Source organism: Aristolochia californica, unplaced genomic scaffold (assembly GCF_029961685.1).
Source record: "Aristolochia californica isolate CCGP_79_NKW_82.1479 unplaced genomic scaffold, dmAriCali1.0.hap1 SCAF_15, whole genome shotgun sequence".
Classification (NCBI taxonomy): Eukaryota; Viridiplantae; Streptophyta; class Magnoliopsida; order Piperales; family Aristolochiaceae; genus Aristolochia; species Aristolochia californica.
This window is the reverse complement of record NW_027181826.1, coordinates 20,340,962-20,360,884: the sequence shown is the minus strand read 5'-3', so window position 1 is coordinate 20,360,884 and position 19,923 is coordinate 20,340,962. Positions and strand designations below refer to the sequence as shown.

Sequence of the window (19,923 nt, the reverse complement as noted above, 5' to 3'; positions counted from 1 at the left end):
ATTCATCATATTTGGTTAGGTTAATTGACTGAAGAATACACAAAATTCAGTCCTCCCTGTGGATATGACCCTCGCTTACCGCTAGATTACATGAATGATTCGTACGCTTGCGAGGTATAAAAGCCAACATAAACAAAATTTCACATCAATGTGGTATAGAAGCCAATGCATTTTTTTAAAATGATAAAAAAATATTTTTTATTATTTTATTTTCTTCTGGCAGCACAAATAATCCCTTAGTAGTTTTTTTTTTTTTTTTTTGCTTCAACGTTTTCTTGTCATCAAGGGAATGAACCCATTGGTAAAAAATGCACTAGTTAAAGTGAGATCTACTAACTCAGAGATGGATTTGCTTTGAGCATGAGTATTAATATTAAAGGGGGGTTAGTGCCCCAAATGGATTCTTGAAGATCAAGTTCATGTCCAACATGAAGATCATGTCAGTCATGTACATGAAGATCATCTTCGCACTTGGTGTTAGTGTTGACGACTTCATGTGCACTGGAAAACAGTTTCCAGTGTTAGTGCCCCAACATGAGAAAAACATAAAAAACAAGAGAATCTCTAAACCTTTACAGTGCACTTAATGACAACATAATCCTTAAACCCCAAATTAGGTAAAACAAGTATTATTACTACAAGAATAAGTTATTGAATGTATAATTAAATATACTAATATATTTATTAATTGAATTAGATATTTTATTGTACATTAATATGGTAATTACATGAGCCAATGAAATACCTACATGATTAATTATAAATAATAAATAAATAACATTATAAATAACAAAAACGTAAGTAATACGTTGAGTTATTAATTTAGTAATAACATATGATATACTTTAACCTAAAAATGAATAATTTAAGAGAAAAAATTGATCTAATCATAACTTTAACACACTATATATTTGTACATAATATATTTTATGTATTATTAATTAATAATATATTATCACAAAATTTAAAACTATTGGTTTAATTAACTATAGCAATCGGATAATTATGCCAAAAATAATTTATCAAATATTTATTTTAATAATATTTTAATTATGACTATTAAATCACTATTTTAATATAGTAATTGTAAAATAAATATATTAAATAAATAAAAAAAATTATTTTATAAATAAAATTATAAATTAATAATTTTTATGAAGATAGTTTAATTTTTCCTAACTTAGGAAAAATTAAACCATCGTCGTCTTCCTCAGCTGCGAGCCAAAGGGCAACGACGATGGCGACGGGGACGGGCTAGTAGGCAACGGCGACGGCGGCGGACAACACCGACAAAGGGCTGCGGGAACGAGAGAGGGTTGCGGCAACACCGAGAGAGGGTTGTGGGAATGAAATGGCAGAGAGGGTGTGCGGCAGAGAGAGCCCCGAGAGACAGCCCGCGCGAGAGTCATGTAGATGATTCTCAAAATCGGGCGGAAAACACTTTTCGCCCGTTACTCTTGAGACATGAACTCTTGAGTCATGTATCTTCATGTACATGACATGAATTTCGACGCTCCCTAACGACATCAGGACATGAACTGCGTAATGCGCATGAAGATCATGTCCTGAGTCATGTGCACTTACCCCCCTAAGCTAGTTCCTCGAATCACTCTTAAAATAAGTATTTACTTAGCAGATTCCAACTAACTCGCTCTATAATTAATATTTAAATTTAAATTTTCTTTGAAAAAAAAGGAAGGTGAGATAAATATTTAAAATTAAAGCCATGTTGGTGCCTTTTCTAAGAAATACTAGAAAATCATTTATAGGTAAAAATGTGTTTCCCAGAATCATTAGTGCCCCCTATTTCCAAGAAATATATTTATGTCTAAAAACTCTTATATGAAAAATTGAATCATTTTCTAGGTAATAAGGTTTCCAAGTTATGATAGGTCGAAAAATCACTAGTGGGAAAAAGTCAAGTTAACCTCATTTTTGTTCGACTTAATTCTTTCGCGACTCTAGTCTTCCTCTCCATACAGGTTTTCTCATCAATGTTGCGACATTAACCTTTCTCTTTAGACACTGCGAGACTGTCTTATCCCGAGGTTGTTTCTTCCTCTCAATGTTGTCTCTTGTCATCCTCAATACAGGTAATAGTCCTTTTCTTCTCTCGATAAGGTTACTTATAATATGAAAACATTTAGAAATAGTACGAAGGGTGTTGAATGCGAAAACTAACCTTTTTTCGAATATAGAAAACACTATAGGGTGGGTGAAATGAAGGCACAAAATGATTTTTCTATTAAAATTCTTATTCTCTATCCATATTAAAAAAATTCATATAATTTCCTAGTAAGTCACTAATAGGATTTTATACCCAATGTTTCTTGGAAATATATATCCCAATAAAAGCATCTCTTTATTTTCCTAAGATATAAAATTTCAACCAAGGTCACTAATGGGGCCTAAGGGAATTGGCCTAGTTAACTGGTCGTATGGAGCAACTAATTAGCTCATACCGATGTTTAAAGCAGTGTTATCAAAATAAGACCAGATAGGTCAGGTAAGTTCCCGATTTTCACATATTGAAAACGATTTTTGGCTCAAAACATGAATACCTGTCTACTTGATCTGGTCTAAACTTGAACTAGACGAGTTAATTCAATTAAGTTGAATATGTATTTACAAAGAATTAATGAAAAAACTTATAAAAGAGAAGATTAATAGCTATGATAATTATATACGTAGAAAAGGGAAAATCGATTTATATTTAACTTTAATAAAATAATATACATAAGAAATAAAAAAAAAGGTGGTCTAATTGAACCCAATCTAACCTAGAATTGAACCCGGTCTAATCTATAGCAGGTTCGGTCTTGTCATAAAATCTAAAATAAAAGTGAAAAATTTTAATTTACGTAATTAATTTAATTTTCATTAAAAATCTTTTCAAGTTCCCGCGATAACTCTCCCATAATGAGTCACGGTCCGTCATTTGCGGTTTCACACCTTGGAGCGGTGTGCATCCTGCATAGTCGCAGACTGCAGAGAGGCTCTACAGTCTACGGTCATCGATCGGCATTCTCGTCTGCCAGTTCCTGTACCAGAGATATTCTCCAGGCTCCTTGTTCAGATACCAATCGTTTCTGTTTACATTCGTCTCGGGAAACGCTCCGGATCTTCGTTTCTTCCTCCATGATTGCAACCTTCCGATCAACATTTAAACAGCGACCTGATCGAGGCTCTCACCTTGGGAACCGAAACGCGTCTCGCCATCTGTGAAGGTTTTGAACTCCCAACTCCTTTTTCCGAATTTTTGATCTATCTTAAATTTTTAATTCTTGTCGATAATTGATATGTTCAGTTCATTCTTAATATTCGACTGTTGCTTTAACTTGATTGTCGGCTGTGGAATATACGGATTTCCGATACGTAAGATCCTGGTGTGAAAATTGATTCAAGCTACTGTGGAACTAATTTGGTGAAAAGAAAAAAAGTCTGTTTTTGGCCGTGTTAGTCTCTTTGAGTTGAAGTGATCGTGTCCGAAGTCTACTCTGTTGGATTTGATGTTTCGAAGTTTCAGTTTTTCAGGAAGTTAATGAAGTTTGGAGTGCTGTGATATAAAACTGTTTGATTCGTATCGTTCGTGTAGTCTACTGATCTACTCTGCTGGATTTGATATTTCGGAATTTCGTTTTTAGATACTTAATGAAACTCAGAGTTATAAATGCACCGCGTGCTCACGGTCCCTGCAGCTTCTGCGCTTTGGCCAACCAGTGAGAAATAAGAAATGTTTGTTTTGTCGTCAGGAAATACATAGCGTGAGTGCAAACTCATAGCGAATCAACCAAATTGTACACGCCTTATTGAATCTTTTAGAAGATCGGTCGGGACCATTTCTGTAGAGGATTTCATGAATTATTTGTCTGGAAATACAGTAATGATATAACTACATGTTGCGTTTCACGCGGCTCATGTTTCTGTTCACGTACTTTTTGATCTCTTACGCCGCCGTTGTCAACTGAACTCTTTTCGATTCATCTTCTGTCGTCGTTTTCGTGATGATTTCTTTAGCCACCCTCTAGTGTCACGCGAGACTTCCATCTTCGCCTGCCTAGAGACATGAATCAGGATGAGAAAGGACTAGTTGGCATTTCTGTTTGTTTAATTGCTTGACATTTGAAATTTTATTACCTTTTAATGAAACATTGATTTAGGATTTTCAGCTGATCCTTTTTTCCTCTCACTTGTGCATAATATTTTTAATTATGGAAAACTGAAAATGATACTGTAAAAAGTTGGGAGGAAAAGAAAACTTCGTACGGTCAAAAAGGCTTGTACCATCCAGCAACCAGAAGAAACCAGAAGAAACGCGAAATGGATTATCAGAAAGAGCTTCTGACCCTTTTGATGATTTGATTCTCGAAGACAAAAAGGAGGAATAGAAGGTTATTCTTCTTTGCAAAAAACCAATAAGAGTTCCAGAAGTAAAATATTTTTAAATTTCAAAACAACTTCAGAACTGCTCCCTCGTCTGGATTATACCCTACCGATAAGACTCATTAGGGGAAGCGCCGGGAGTAGCTATTATTTTTGGAGATGAAGAGATCGAACAACGCAGAAGGAGGATCAGCTGATGAGAAGGGCCGAAGTGCGAGCGACAAGGAGAAGACGAAGCTGAGAGAGAGGAAGAGACGAGCCATCACTACTAAAATCTTCCATGGACTGAGGAAACACGGTGGGTACAATCTTCCCCCTAGAGCAGACATCAATGATGTGTTACGGCACCTCGCCGGAGAAGCCGGCTGGGTCATCGAGTCAGACGGTACAACATACCGCACTAAGGTATGCACGCTCTCAAAACTCCATTGGAGGGGAAGCCCAACTCCTCCACCCCCTCCATTGCTGTTTGTTCATCTTGAATATGCCGCTTTTTCTTCCATATCTTTTTCTGCATCTGTAATAGCTTCAAATACATACACTTCTTGAAATTCGATTCTGCCTAATAGCTGAAACAAGGAAGTGAAAAGCTTGGCAGCTACACATCCATTCAAAATAGCCGCAGATAATTGCCTGCAGTTTCTGAGAATTCTTTTTCTTCTATTCGAAACCAAAATGAAAGAAATTTAAAATGAAAATCGCCTGTTTACATTTATTGGAATCTACACTGTAATATAGCTACTATAGATATATATTTTTTATTCGGATTGTTTTTTAAATTTCTGAACTATCCTGGACAGCCGATTAATAGTCGGAGAGACGTGAAGTCTCCGCTTTCCAAGGGAGAGGAGCAGGTGAGGTACTTGAGGCAGAGGCATTATGCAAATCTTTATCTTTTCTGCAGGGACCAGTAGTGCATCGCTGCCCGGCCTGCGGCTACTGCCCCCCGGGCCCCACAACTGCGAGCAGTAGCTTCGGCATCGGCGGCGTTGGCGGAGGCGACTGCTCGACCACCGCGTCCCCTCGGCAGACCAATTTCATTCAGCACACGTCCCCATCATCAAGCGATGCCGCGGCGGCAGCGTCCGGCCGCCGCTTCGACGTGGCCGCTTCATCGTCCAACAACAGAATGGCAGTGCCAGCGCCGGAGCGTGACCTCTCGCTGGCGCTTTCCACGGGGGACGAAGTGGCGGCGTACCTGCTTGGCGGGACGGGAACACGGCAACTCAACTCGGCGTATTATAGCGCGCAGCACGGGGTCTCAGGTGGCGCCTTGGTGATGATATCGGGTCAGCATCAGAAGGCGTACTTGCAGGAGGCTAGAGCGTCAAATCAGAACACTCCAATTGGTTCGCCGCAGAGGTAGTAAAGCCTGAAGGAAAGCAACCCCGCGGCGCATCTTTAGAGAAGGGACGGTAAGGCGCTCAATCGATTTTTGCTCTCCTCTTTTTGTCATGGGTAGATGCTCATAGTTTCCCTTCGTTATCCATTTTGGCGATGAAATTTCACTTGCAAGTACAAAATTCGGTACGTAATGAATAGAAAAGAGTAAGCTAACGATAATTATTTTGCTTAGAATATAGTGAAAGGTTTCAGTTCATACTGGGAGCCTTCTTTTACGTAAAATTAGTAGGAACTAAAGCAATTTTATTGTAATCAATTCAAAATGTTTATGATCCTGATCTAGTATCCAATACTGAAATCCACGCTTAGATGTGACTTCTTCACCCTTGAGTGGAAAACTACGAGCACAGGAAAGCCCGACGAGAAGAGGACGGAAGCCCCCCCTCCCCCCTACCCGTCTTTCAGGAGAAGATGTAGCCGGTCATCTAAACGTGGGAATCCACTAGTATTTTGATTAGTCACTTAAGAGACTAACTGCTTAATTTTATAAACTAATAATGCTGCATGATGCTTATTAATTGCTTAGCATAAATTTTTGTGAGGACAAACTTGAGTTGGGTTTGCAGGGCAAGATAGATTGGTAAAAGAGCCGACTTAACCCAATCTATGCCCACAGTTGTTTCCAGTTCCATGCATCAGTAATGCCTTTTTTTTTATTCTGTTCTTGCATGTCTGAGAATGAATTTAGATTTCGGTGTTCCGAGCCAAGTCAAGAACCAGTTCGAAAACTTGAGAAACCAAATCGAATCACCGGAGTTGAGTTGGTTCATCATCGGTATTTGGGGTGAATCAGGGGAACGGCATGTGCGGTCCAATGAAAAAACTTTCAGTCCAAAGGGTCCTAAAAACCCTAGTTGCTGAGTAATTCCGTTGTGTTAGTTGTAGCTAAAAAGCTCGTACAAAACATATCTTCTGCCTGTTGAGGACCCCCACCAGTTTCAAGGAATGGAAGAAAATTCAGGAACAGCGATTTAAGCAGGAGACGGGACCAGTGGGCTAAACTATCATATGAAAGTATTGCGCAAGAGGAAACCCGCTTCTCTGAAGCTTAGGTCAAGGAAGAAATTATACAGATGGCCAATTTGTCATAGCTATGCAAAAAATATTATTCGAAAAAATGTCACTGCAGCGCAAAACCGTGCCTTCTAAAATTACAAAAATTTGCCAGCGCCAAATCTCATCCTCAAGGTCACAAGAAGATGACGAAGAGAGTCCATTAGACGTTGGAGCATGTTTCCCGATAGACATAAAAGAGCTCTTTACGATGAATTTCCTGAAGTGATCCATGCAGTTCTCTTTGTTAAGTGTTTACACGCCTGTCTTAGAAGTTTGTATTTGATTGGCTTCTGCAAAGATTTGGCAGGTCTCTACTGAGGCAAATCTTGATGTTGAATTGTTTTGTTCACAATACCCACGGCAACAGTATTTCCTGAAGCTCGTAGAAAGGCTCTTCCAAGACCTCGACAGTTGGAAAATTGTTCTACACAGACAGGCCTGTCAAGAGTAACCTGCACAATAAAGAAATTGAAAACGATTTAGATTGGTAATATGCTGAAGACCTGCTACAATTCCAAGTCTCGTAAAAAAATCTTAAAAGAGGTACTACAGAATGGGAGAAAAAAACAGCTCCAGGAGAAATGGAAGTTTTTTAAACTCTGCTAGTATCAGCGGTTACTCAATCTCAGTAAAGGTTGTGTCAGGTATAACATCTGGTAGAGAGAACTTGGTTTTTCGAGTAAAACATTAGTCAATTAACTTAAACTGTATTCAAGTCGATTACTATGAATACGGGTTGTCGCCTTATGTGAATGGCACCAGGATGACTAAAGAAACCAATAGAAGGAAAAGTAGTGGTAAGCATTTGCTTCGAGTAAAATTACCAATTCAATATATTGTTCAGGAAGCCATGCAACCAATTATGAGGTAACTAGGGTGTGGACTGGGGAACCAAATCACAGAATCACAAGACTAATTAGGTGTATTTAAAAAATCAATCTCATTGCCATGATGCCTTACCTCGATCACTGCACTTTGTTTTGCTAGCAGACAACGTGGTGTCCTCTTTGAAGGTCTTCCTGTTTTTGGATCTAGAATTGACAAAATCTTCACCACTCTTCCTGCCTCTTTAGCGTGGTGTATATGAAACTCCACCTGTTCATGTATATCTTTAATGTAAACAGTGCCAAGGAAAAAAAAAAAAAAACGAAATAGAGAAACTTTAAAAATCAACCTGGGAACCAATTAAAATTGGTGTCGCGACATCCAAAATAATGACTTTCAACTCTAAATGTGTTGCCACAGCCACAGGGAAATCTGGGTGACACAAAACTCCCCCTGTAGTTACTCGACTTTCATCAATTCCTTGCAGAACTACAGATACACTATCACCAGCTCTAGCTATCGAGCAAACGTGAGAATCCCATTCTATGGAGCGAACAGTCGCTATATCTCCCAAGGGCATCACCAAAACCTGTATCCATAGGCAATCCAGTAACAATTACAGAGCTATAAGAAGAAATAAGAAGTAAAAAGAAGATACATAAGAATTAGAAGAAGATAAACAAGAAGAACAAGAAGATAAATAAGAAAAGGAAGAAGATAAATAAGTAGCAGAAGAAGAAGAAATAAGGGGAAAATAAAACAATAAGGGAAGACTGTGGCTACAGTTTGATTTGCCTAGTCATTCTTGTTTCCTTTTAGCAACAACCAATGTTTATTTGATGAAATAAGAGGAAAACAAGTGATAACAGATTGAAGATATCCAAAATTTGAATCACTAGAAAAGGATGCTAGGATCCTGGGATTTACTAAAGAAACATCAGGAAATGAAGTAACTAATATGAAAATTGTACAAGGCCAGGAAACAGCTTCAGGTGGAGCAAGCAGGAACTCCCAACAAGAAAATGCTCAGAGCTCTACCTCTTGCCAAGAAAAGCAAGCTACAAGAAAATGCTGGGAGTTCTAACTCTTGCCAAGAATGCTGACTATTACCCATTTGCCAAAATAACCTCAAATATGAAAAATCCAAATTAGTCAATTATCTGGACTGTACAAAATAACTGCTCCTACTTGATAATCTCAATGATTCACAAACAGATATAAAATCTGTGAAGCATGAAGTTAATCCAGGATCCTTCCTCAAATGAGGTTGGTAAACCAATCAACAATTAACAAGTCTAGGAGGCACCTCTAGAGATATCAAACCTTTATGCTAAAGAAAATCTTGCAAATTAACCAAAAAATTTCTGCTAAAATCTATTAAAAAATGGTTGTCAGTATTGGCAATGCCTGTACACAAGCATGTTGCCAATGGGATATCTAAAGTTCCTAAAACCATTTGTATGTGCCAATGCAACAGCAATTATCATAAAGTTACCGAAATTTTGGGACTGAATAATCCCCCATCTCAAGACTTTTTTTTTACAATCCAAATGTTCTATCCTAGATTGACAATCTAGAGTATACAAACTATAGTTCCATAGGAGATAGGTAACTTGAAAGTTCCTAAGGTTCAGAGTCTCAGTCTAACCAAAACTTTCTGGCAACCATATAATCATTTGTCTATGCAAAGTGCAAAAAAACAAGCTTTTGCCCCAAAGCGAAAATGTACAGAAAGCATCCACACCTTTAAACCAGCTTTAATAGCTCCCGTCTCTAATTTTCCAGTGGCTGTTAACTGCCCTGTTGACTGCAACTTGAGGACATCACATATTGGCATACGTAATGGTTTAGATATGTCCCTCACAGGTGGTTGAAGAGAATCAATGGCATCTAGAAGAGGATGTCCCCTAAACCTGTGTTCATCATTGTGAGTTCTTAGAATACAGAGAAATAATAAAGTAATGAATTGAGAAGGCTTCTCAACTAATGAACTACGAAAATTGAAAGGCCAATAAGAGCAATTACCAAGACAATAACCGAGTATCAGTAGGAGGTACAACCAAGTTCTGATTTTCCATTGCACTCAGTGGTACCCATGCTACGAATGATTCCTTGAAACCACAAGTACGGAGGAATGTTCCAAGTTGCAATTTTATGAAATCAAATCTTTCCTGGGAATATTCTACTGCATCCATCTTGTTAACAGCAACTATAAGTTGTTCAACTCCAAAGCTTCTGATAAGCTGTGCATGTTCCTTAGTCTGACCTCTTCCATTTCCTCCCATACCAGCTTCAAATGAGCCAATTGATGCATCCACAACAAGTATAGCAGCATCTGCTTGTGTGGCACCAGATATCATATTTGGAACAAAATCTTTGTGTCCAGGGGAGTCCAGTAGGACCACATGGTACTCATGCGTGTTAAAATAAGCGACAGCTACTGTCATGGTTATACCTCGTTCCCTTTCCTCGGTGCTCTCATCTAGGGCCCATGCATACATAAATGAGCCCTTACCCTGAAGCAGATATAAGAACAAACTACAAAACTTTAAAAGAACTTCCAAACAAATTACACGCAGAGAAGTACAATAACATTTAGCAGCATGGGAACTGCATAATAGAAGTAAAATACATACATTAATCCTAATCATTGATTTTGTAATCCATTACAATGATGAACAAAGACGCAAAACACCCTGTCAAATGAGAGAGTCAAATACTCGCAATGCATCAGTTAATACAAACCACCACTTACACTAACTTTTCTGCACTTTATTTTAAGAGCACTGCATGAATAGGTCATACTGAGATATTTGAACTAAAGACACTGGTAAGTGTCAGCTGATTGAATCAACAGTGTCTAGATTTGCACAAACAATTAATACATGTAGAAGAATACAATGCATGAGAGTAGCATATTAGGGTGCCACAATATAATTGTTGAAAAGATACCACACCTTTAACTTGGATTCTTTCTCATTTTTGTGCATTTCTTTTTTAGAAACTCGGCCAGATACATGTAGAAGTCTCCCAGATAAAGTTGATTTTCCAGAATCAACATGGCCAACCTATTATAAGATTGTAAAAACATTAAATAAGAATGTAACGAAGCCCACATGGATAATAAAGTGTTGAACTCATCACTAAATTGCATGAATGGCTTACAATTGCTAGACTCAATTGTGTTACAGCATCTTTTCCCTGGTCAAGAAGCATCCACTTCTCTGGCTTGTAGTCAGCTTGTAAAATAGGTTTCTTTATAGTCTTTAGAGTTGAAGGATTAATCTTGTGACTTAAACTCAGATTGGCCCAACCATTACTTGGAGACTGTATTTTATCCTTTTTAGAGGAAGAACTATTGGCAGCATCCTTGCCAGGCTGGGCAACTTTTTGTGAACATACAGATGAATTTTCTAGTGTTTCGTTACTGCTTGCAACTTTCCCTTTCCTTTGGTCAGTGCTCGGAGCTTTTGGTGGTGTCAGCTGTACAGATCCGGCTGAAGAAAAAAAAGAAGCAACCAAAATTATGTTTTAAATCAAAAACTTGAGCTGAGAGGATAAATCAAAATCTTGGTTCAGATCTGCTAATGAATATGAAAAATATAGTAAACATATCTACTACATCGAGACAGGTCCACAAAGTCATTGTTTTAAAATTTCTAACTACTGATTCTATTAAGTTTTGCACTACAGTTTCAGTTAAAAATGAAAACGTTGACCAATTCCAAAGGATATAAAGAGAGCTTGAACCCTTTTACATGGCCAGAGCAAACAACAGTAGCTCAGAGAGAGAGAGAGAGAGAGAGAGAGGAAGAAGAAGAAAAGCATATGCTGAGCATAAGGACATACCTTTTAAGTTCTTTCTGGGTGCAAGCTTTGCAGTAGAAACCAAATCATCAGGTGAGGGTATATCAAACTTGAAAGGAGCTGGTCCAATTAAGAGGCAATGTTTAGACCCAGAATAATGCAATAGCATCAACTTAAAACTGGCAAATAGACTTCAAGAGGACATGGAAAACTATAGACTTCATGTAGATAATTCATACATTACAGAAAGAATATAGAAAAAAAAATTAAAGAAGCACGGGAGTAATTTATTAGTGAAATGGAAGTACTTAGGAGTATAAAGGTCATATTTTTTCCCAGATGCACATCATATGTTATTTGCAGACCTATATGGATATTTTGTTTGCTATGGGGACCCATAAAGGCTTTATGAAAATCATAGAAATGTCCATAAACTTTTCCAGTCCATTGGGAACTATTTGCGCCTTTGCTCAGAAAATCATCCCTAAGCTGCTGAGAGATTCCAGTAATTTTGGGCGTCTCACGAGGCTGAGAAGCAAAAAGAGACTTGGCCATGACTGATGCCCCCGAACCCCTGGACATATCAACAACTGCATGAAACAGCTTCACTATATAACTGCCCAGATGAGATGCTTACAGATATATGAATCAGAAAAGAGGTCAACACACCAATGCAATAAAAATAATTGAGCATAAGTATCAGGTTTTCCACTAAAAAAGTAAAGAGAATTTCTATACACCACTACACACACACACACACACACATATATATGATTACCTTTTTTATCATCAGCACTATCATGGATTGTGACTGACGTGTCACGAATAGCTCCACATATATCACAAGAAGCTAACCTCTCTTCATTATCATATGTGCAAATAGAACAGCGCCAGACACCAGGCCTAGACATTGCCTCGACAGAGTGAGATGGTTCCTCTATTGAGACAATAAAAAAATGAAAATAAAATAAGATGATATTATTTTCAAGTACCCATGCATATGCATCAATTAACATGTTGACTACTAAGAAAGCTGAAAATAGTGACCAAATAATTGTGCGGGAGGAGTATGGAAAGTGATATACATTAAAATTTCATGGCAAAAACATGAATAAATATGCAGAACTTGAAACTTACTTTGTTCTTCTCCTTCATAGCCATAGTCATCACCATCATAATCCCCATAATCATTATAATCATCATAGTCATCATAGTAGTTGTCATAATCAACTCCATAATTTACTTTACGTGGCATGCTGTTAAATACACAAGATTAAGAAGTACAAAAATAATTAGGTGAAGAACACATCATAACCATTCTTCTGGCAACAAACTATAATGTGGGATAATGAAACATTCAATTTTGAAATAATTAAACGTAAACAGTTAAAGCAACTTACTTTAAATTTCCGCAGCCTAAACCTCGTCAGTGACTATTTGTAATCAACATAAGAGCATATTGGATACAAAAAGCTTCTTCAAACTGCTCTCATCTCGTTCTGGATAAGATATACATACGATTACAACTCCATCTACATCTAGGTCTACTCTACTCTATTAATTTGATGGTTCTGGCTACCACAGAGACATAGAGTAAATAATTTGATCCCGAGCAAGTTTACCTCATCTGCCTGAGAGAAAAAAAAAAAACAGCAACTTATAATGACACAGCCAATACCGACAGAAAGTGAAGAGCTAAAATTCACGGTAGGCACACTCTGAAATGGAACAAAAACAAAAATTCAATAAGCTATAATAGTAGTAGTAATAATAACAACGATAATAATAATGTCAGTAATAGCAGTAGTAGTAACAACAAAAGCAACAACAACTAAGGCACATGAGGACTTCTGGTGCAGGAATACAAGTGCCTTATATTACTTGTAATCCCTGGGCGTTTCTAGTCGGGAACAAAATAACTCCGAAATCAACAACATCTAATGTCACATAATCAACCTATCTTTTCAATTTTCAAATAAAAGTTTAAAAAGATTAAAATAGTTCCTTGGTCAAAACAAATAATTCTAATAATTCGCTTTCAATTTAACCAACTTCGAGAATAAAATCCGACAAAGTAAACTTTGCAGAATCAAAAGAAGAGAAAAGTCGCATACTTGCTTCAAACCTTCCTCTGCTACTCAATTCAAATTACCCTCATAATGTCCCAGCAGATTCGTCCGAGGAAGAGAAGAATAGGGTTTTCGATACGGAAAGCAAACTTCACAGTTTACACAACGAACCGAAAGCACCGCTTCGAAGAAAACGGAAGGCTTCTCCTGCGAAGCTCCAATCGAATCCTTACATACACGCCTGTGTGTCTGCAATCGAATCCTTACATACACGCCTGTGTGTCTGCTGTTACAGAATCGGGGCTTAGATCAGCTTGTCTTTAGAGTGAACCGGATTCCGAACTCCGGACACGCACGACAAGTTTCCTGTTAAAAAGAGTTATCAGTCGGTTCCTGAATCGGATCGTAAGTGAATCCAAACCCGAAATCCGACAGGAGAATCCGGTAACAAGAAGTTTCAGATATTGCTATTTTAACCTTTCCAGATTTTCAAGGTTTTTAAGAAAAAATAATTATTAAAATAACTAAAACATGCTTTTATAAAATATCTAAATTCAAAGAGTTATTAAGTGAATTTTATTTAAAGATCTATTAAATAATAAAGCTATTTATTTTAACCCTTTGTCTAATGGAATCTGTTGAATTTAGGATCATTTTTTCAATATTCCGAGCAAGGGAAGAGAGAAAGGTGTGCCCAAATAAAGATAGAGAATTGTAGAATTTTTTTAATTCCGAATTACAACACCTCTATTTATAATATTCTAACTCATATTGATAAGATTCCAACTCGTTGTATCTTTGTGGGTCTCACTTGATCTTCAAGTCTTCTAACTCATTTCAACTTATGTTCTTAACTCTGCTAGCTTGGGTGAGGACTCTTCTTAGTATCCCACGTCCTCATGGTGGGTCTCACCAATTCGTGCACCATGGTGGGTCATACATTATAACAGAATCCACTAAATCGAATAATTAGAAATAATCAAAATGTCTTTATTAAAATATATTCAAATATAATTATAAAATGCTGGATAGATGCGTTGATAATTAATTAATAATTAAAAATTATTAAAATTGCTTTTAACCCTTATTAAAAATTAATAAATAAAAATACTAGAAATAATATTTATTATTTTTAGTGATGATATTTTTTAAATATAAAAAAATTCATTTGATTATCATAACCCATTATTTTAATCAAAGGGATTTAAATATTTAAGTATTTATAGGAGGTGGGAATAATAAATAATGGATCTTTGGATATAAAAATTATTTCATCAAGATTAATTATATCGAGCAAAGATCTATCCGACATCTGACATCCGACAAAACAAGAAAAGAAAATTCACCCTAAATACCGTGTAACGTAACATCTGTTACATGGTACATTTTGGAAAGTTCCAATACCGAAACCCGAAACGTCACACCCACCATTGGTTCAACGCATAATAGATCAAATAATCGGTAGATCAATGTGGCCGTTATACAGGGATGACAGTTGGAAATTATAATTAAACTTCTCATTGATGCAGAAATGAGTTCCCCAGTATTGAGTTTCCATATTACACATCTTCTTTAAGTGAATCCAGGGACTTCTCCTGGCAAAGGAGCCAACTCATTCTTCCCAAACCTCTCCACATCATAGAAAGTGGCACGCACCACCCTCCCACCAAAAAACCTGCCCTCCAGATCCACCAACGCCTTCGTCGTCTCCTCTGGTCTCTCAAACTCCACAAATATTCTCACTGCTTCCTCAGAAGGAAAATCTGGCTCTGTGATCTCAAATATCAAAACTCGTGTCACTGTCCCATACTTGGCACACTCTGAAGCAACTTCATCTTCGAGCTCATCATCCACCTCTCCAGGGCCCACCTGCAGGTTTCGTTGAAATCAAGAATGTTTCCATATACAGCATCAGGGTTTACCAGCTTTTTGAAAAAGAAAAGAATATAGCTAAAGAACCACAGAGAATAATGGTATTAGAGCACAGTCACAGATCTCAAGTGATTTTTTTTTCTTTTCAACAACAGTGAGAAAAGGAAGAATCCATTGAAGAAGCTTCCAGGGGAGTGAGGAGGTAACAAGGTGAGGCAGCAACTAAACAAAAACAAAAAGCTAAAAAAATCAAAGGGGAAGAGAAGATCCCACAGCGAGATGCTGCCGAGGATCTTCTTTCTTAGCTCAAGTGAAACTTCTAACTCACTTTTGTTTTTGTTTTTTTTTGAATGGCAAGAATATTATCAAGAAACAGACTATATTGGCAGGATCCAAGTGCGAAGGCCAAGTATAGGACAATGGTTCACACAGTTAGTAAGTTGTAGGTGAAGTTGGTTCTTATTGAGTTTTCATTTCATATTTCAGAGCCTATAATGATGAAATAATTATGAAGTGTGACAATCTGGTTGTTATTTTTATAGCAACTAATGTAATTTTCCATAAGAGAAATAAACACATAGAAGTTGATTGTTATTTCATTAGAGATGAAGTTATGCAAGGGAAGCTAGTTACTCCATATGCAAAGTTATTAGACCAACTTGGAGATGTGTTTACAAAACCTCTTGGAAGGAGTGAGCATTTGATGTTTTGTGACAAGATGGGTTTGTTTGACATTTACTCTCCAACTTGGGGGGAGTATTAAAATACCAATACAAGGGTACTTTGGTCATTTCTCAACCACATATTTGTCTCATCAAATTGCAGCATAATAGGCTACTTGTCAGAAACACGTATTTGTTCAAGTTTCATCTAATTCTGATATGCATTCTATGAGTTATAAGAGTTTTTGTAAGTAGGAGCAATTTTGTCCAACTATGTCAAAAGTGAAAGGATACGAGCAGGGCTCAAATGTTTTGAGCCCTTACCACAGCATACTACTGCTTCTCTTCCCTCTCTCTTCTTCTCAAACTTCCCTCTTTCTTCTTCTTAAATCCTCTCAAGTTTGTTATTTTTCCCTACAAGCTGAGGAGAAAGCAGCAATCTCCATGTAATGCAACAAAACATCAGCTTCATATTAGTGCTCATTTCATAAACCAATGCAAATTATACCGAAAGATCTGCGGGTTGTCAGGTAAGCATGTCAAAGAAGATTGTGTTCACAAAACATGAGAATTGAAGAGAACATCAAGCTATCAAATAATAGCCACAAAGGCAAAGAAAGCATTATTTTTTTATTTTTTTTAAGAGAAAAAAAAGCAGTATTAACATTTCAATATAAATTCTCTTACCATATTACGAAGAAGAAGAACACGAGTGGGAGAAGCATTGAAGCTGACACTCTTCACCTTCTTCTCTGCTCTGGATTCACTAGCATTAACAATCACCCCAGCCCGTCTATCTGTCTTTTTAGCCATCAAAGGAGTTGTAATGCCCTGCTCTTGCTTCCCAAGCCCTTGTCCCTCCTTCCATCCCATCTTTGCCATCATTCTTTGTGCTGCAGTCATATGTCCACCAGCCCCAACACCTAATCCACTCAGACCAGATTTCCCAATAGTAAAACCATCTCCATTAGAAGGTGGAGAAGGTGATCTTGGGACTGCTCCAGCCAAGTTCCCGGTCATCGCAGCTCTCCGTTTCCAAGCTTCTTCCCCTGATATATTCAGATCCCTCTCCTTCTCTCTTTCTGCTGCTTCGTGTTCCCTCCTCTCCCTCTCCCTCTCCCTCTCCTCCTCTTCCTGTCGCCTTCTCTCTAACTCCCTCCTCATCTCTGCCTCCTGGGCTCGGCGCTTTCTCTCCCTTCTGTAGTCCTCATAGTCGTTAGGCCTTGCAGGGTCATACTCTTCGATAACAGTTGATGTCACGCCCATGAGTGCAGGCTGAAATGAAGGGCTCTTAGCACCTTCATCAGGTAACATGGATGGCAAAGGGGACGAGCTACTGACTTTCGCTTGAGAGGTAACTGAGGGCTTGGGCTTGCTTTGCGATTGTTGAGATTTTAAAACAGATGGAGGAGGGGCAAAAACAGCAGGCTTTCGCAATGTGGATGGAGCCATTTTCGCACTACTCGACCATGAATTGCTGCTCCGCTCCTCCTCGGTTGAGGATGGCGGAGGTAGATCACCATATAACCCGCCTAGCATTTTTTCTGTCCTTCCACAACTCGTTTAATGCTGAGGTCTTCAACTAGCTACTACTATATAGATTTCACAGATGGCTTATAGGAAGTCAAATTAAGCACAGAAAAAAATGAGAAAGAGACTAAAAACGAAGAAGAAGGCAATATGAATCTATAGAGAAGAATAATCAACAAGTTCGCTTTTAGCTCAAATCAATACCCAAAACGAAATTCAAACCTCTCAAAAAGCTAATAAAGGAACAAAGTTATTGAATCCAATGAAGTACTAGATGAATCAATCAAACTGGAACCTCGGCAAAGAGCTCAAGAAGAAAGTAAAGGGTAACAACACATACCCAATTTATGGTAGAGTTTTAATGGAAGGGTTTATGCAACTCTATTTCTGCTGGTTGAATGCACTTGTATATTGTCAGTGGATTATGGTTTGAACATATTTATAAGGATTTGTTTGTGGTATTGTTATTAGGTGTTTATGTAAGCGTTGGTTATTTGCCTACAGTGTTTAGGAAGTTTTAGGCATTTGATACAGAAAAGGTGGGCATCTTTTATTGTGAAGTTGTGCTTGTGGTTGGAACGTTTAAAGATTATGCAGCCTTAAACATAAATAAAACATGTGGATAATGTCACTCTTAGTTTCATTTTTACTCTTAACCTAGGCAATAAGAAGCTTATTACTGTGTTAATGCACCGATTTTTTTTATGACAGGAAATTATAATGTGCTGCATATCCAGTATTAAATCATTGTTAATCCTTGTATTCTATTGTTTTCTTCTTCATCTCAGTAATGCCTATTGGATTTTCCTATTGCTATGCGTTCTTTTTCTGTAATTGGTGGAGGGATCTTTTCTCATTAACAGATAAATTTTTTTATATTTTGCTCTTGATTATGAATTTGTTTCGTTGCAATGCTGACACTTAAAAGGTTATTTGAGTTGTTAATGTTATACGCAAGATTTTCTACTGTCACTACTACTCGTTCTTTAACACCGAATGAAAACTATTTCTTTCAAAATATACACCAATAAATGATTCTACTTTGACTTAGCATGCAATCCTATTTTATAAAATAACGGGACTGAGACAGAGAAACCCTTTTCCAGAGATAGATGAAGAAAACAAATAGAATAAAATTGATAAAGCAGCAATAACAGAACTTCAAGCTAATTTTCACTCACTCAGAGCCAATTTCATGCAGAGACAGAAAAAATAGTGCGCCCGCATGAAATTGAACATTCATTTCAACATCTAAAGAAAGGAGAGAGGAAGAAGAAGAACCTGATAACCTTCAACATCCGTCTTCACGATGCCTCTTCCAAAACATTAAGATCGCTGAAAAATAAGAAAAAGGTTAAAACCCTATTTTAAAAAATATTCAACAGGACTGAAACAGAGAAACCGTTTTTCAGAGAGAGAGGAAGAGAAAAAAACAAATAAAATTAATAAAGCAACAAATATCAGAAATAGAGAAACCCATAGAGAGCCAAAAAAGTTCACCAGCATGACATTGAAGATTCATTCATTTCAATGTTGAAAAGAAGGAGAAAAGAAAATAGAGAGGAAAAAAGAAGAGAAAAATAAGAAGAAGAACCTGATCCTTCAACATATCTTCCCTAACAGAGCGAAGGAAGGAAACGGAAGAAGCTGAGACGTAGAAAAAACCAGAGGAGGACGAAAAAAGAATTGGAAGAGTTACCGACAGAGGCAGAATACTGCAGATAGTAAACAACAGTCAAGCGGCGTTACCTGAAGATTGAAGAAGGTGAGACGTGCGCGAGAGGTGCCCTATGAGCTCCGAACTCTTCCGCTACGGTCTGTTTGGTACCCACGAAAAATAAAATAAAATAAAATAAAATAAAATTTTACTATTACTACTTTAAAAACGAAAATTTAATCATTATCTATTTTTTACTAATTATTTTAAAAAATAATAATAATCAAATTCTTTTTTTTTTTTTCTTTTCTAGGAGTTTCAAATGAACCCTTAGTGTTTCAATTTTTTTATGAGATCAAGGATACGTGGAGATCATTTGGAATACCGTAGATGGATTATTAGTGCTAATCATATAATGAATAGCTTAACCAAAAAAGAAGTTTTTGGGCAACGGGGTCATTTACTTAATTGTTTATATTGGTGGGTGATCGAGTGTTGGATTCATTAAAGAATTTGAAGAGTAAAGCCATTAGGCTTTGACCTGCTATGAGGATGTCCAGAAAAAGGACTCCATTTGCTACCACAGATTAACAGTTTTGATCAGTCGCTTCTTATTCATTCTCCTTTGGCCTTAGTTCCAAGAGTTCCTGTCAGTGTA

The 19,923-nt window shown here is 37.3% G+C and overlaps 3 protein-coding genes across 10 annotated transcripts; 1 reads left to right on the top strand and 2 right to left on the bottom strand.

The window, feature by feature from the left end:
* The first annotated feature begins 4,542 nt into the window (after positions 1-4,542).
* Positions 4,543-5,749, top strand: LOC137951210 (BES1/BZR1 homolog protein 4-like). Its single transcript, XM_068797795.1, has 3 exons — positions 4,543-4,788; positions 5,184-5,237; positions 5,288-5,749. The coding sequence occupies exons 1-3, from the start codon at positions 4,543-4,545 to the stop codon at positions 5,747-5,749; spliced, it is 762 nt and encodes a 253-aa protein (XP_068653896.1).
* A 1,040-nt stretch (positions 5,750-6,789) lies between these two features.
* Positions 6,790-13,863, bottom strand: LOC137951429 (uncharacterized). 5 transcript variants are annotated; one of them, XM_068798079.1, is made up of 14 exons: positions 13,590-13,863; positions 13,098-13,193; positions 12,876-12,974; positions 12,613-12,731; positions 12,254-12,412; positions 11,841-12,065; positions 11,518-11,595; positions 10,834-11,165; positions 10,626-10,736; positions 9,694-10,184; positions 9,413-9,581; positions 8,018-8,257; positions 7,804-7,938; positions 6,790-7,295 (listed from the first exon to the last, which is right to left on the bottom strand). In XM_068798079.1, the coding sequence occupies exons 4-14, from the start codon at positions 12,728-12,730 to the stop codon at positions 7,155-7,157; spliced, it is 2,199 nt and encodes a 732-aa protein (XP_068654180.1). In that variant the 5' UTR covers position 12,731; positions 12,876-12,974; positions 13,098-13,193; positions 13,590-13,863; the 3' UTR covers positions 6,790-7,154. The 5 variants fall into 5 exon arrangements, with proteins under 5 accessions (XP_068654180.1, XP_068654179.1, XP_068654182.1 ...); XM_068798078.1 differs by having other exon boundaries at positions 12,876-13,106; XM_068798081.1 differs by lacking the exon at positions 13,098-13,193.
* A 999-nt stretch (positions 13,864-14,862) lies between these two features.
* On the bottom strand, positions 14,863-19,407 carry LOC137952270 (DNA-damage-repair/toleration protein DRT111, chloroplastic-like). 4 transcript variants are annotated; one of them, XM_068799385.1, is made up of 4 exons: positions 19,358-19,407; positions 18,890-18,943; positions 16,766-17,670; positions 14,863-15,413 (listed from the first exon to the last, which is right to left on the bottom strand). In XM_068799385.1, exons 3-4 carry the CDS (start codon positions 17,615-17,617, stop codon positions 15,117-15,119), a joined length of 1,149 nt encoding a protein of 382 aa, XP_068655486.1. In that variant the 5' UTR covers positions 17,618-17,670; positions 18,890-18,943; positions 19,358-19,407; the 3' UTR covers positions 14,863-15,116. The 4 variants fall into 4 exon arrangements, with proteins under 4 accessions (XP_068655486.1, XP_068655487.1, XP_068655485.1 ...); XM_068799386.1 differs by lacking the exon at positions 19,358-19,407 and adding an exon at positions 19,203-19,297 and having other exon boundaries at positions 16,766-17,691; XM_068799384.1 differs by lacking the exon at positions 19,358-19,407 and adding an exon at positions 19,203-19,297.
* Between the last annotated feature and the right edge of the window lie 516 nt (positions 19,408-19,923).

Excerpts from the sequence above, each read along its gene's own strand:
- LOC137951210 (XM_068797795.1), top strand. The coding sequence starts at position 4,543 with ATGAAGAGATCGAACAACGCAGAAGGAGGATCAGCTGATGAGAAGGGC. Across the intron at positions 4,789-5,183 it reads GTACAACATACCGCACTAAG|CCGATTAATAGTCGGAGAGA; the intron begins GTATGCACGCTC and ends TATCCTGGACAG. Across the intron at positions 5,238-5,287 it reads TTTCCAAGGGAGAGGAGCAG|GGACCAGTAGTGCATCGCTG; the intron begins GTGAGGTACTTG and ends TCTTTTCTGCAG.
- LOC137951429 (XM_068798079.1), bottom strand. The coding sequence starts at position 12,730 with ATGCCACGTAAAGTAAATTATGGAGTTGATTATGACAACTACTATGAT. Across the intron at positions 11,596-11,840 it reads CAAACAAAATATCCATATAG|CTCCTTTCAAGTTTGATATA; the intron begins GTCTGCAAATAA and ends TAATTGGACCAG. Across the intron at positions 10,737-10,833 it reads CACAATTGAGTCTAGCAATT|GTTGGCCATGTTGATTCTGG; the intron begins GTAAGCCATTCA and ends ATCTTATAATAG.
- LOC137952270 (XM_068799385.1), bottom strand. The coding sequence starts at position 17,617 with ATGCTAGGCGGGTTATATGGTGATCTACCTCCGCCATCCTCAACCGAG. Across the intron at positions 15,414-16,765 it reads TTCTTCTTCTTCGTAATATG|GTGGGCCCTGGAGAGGTGGA; the intron begins GTAAGAGAATTT and ends CGAAACCTGCAG.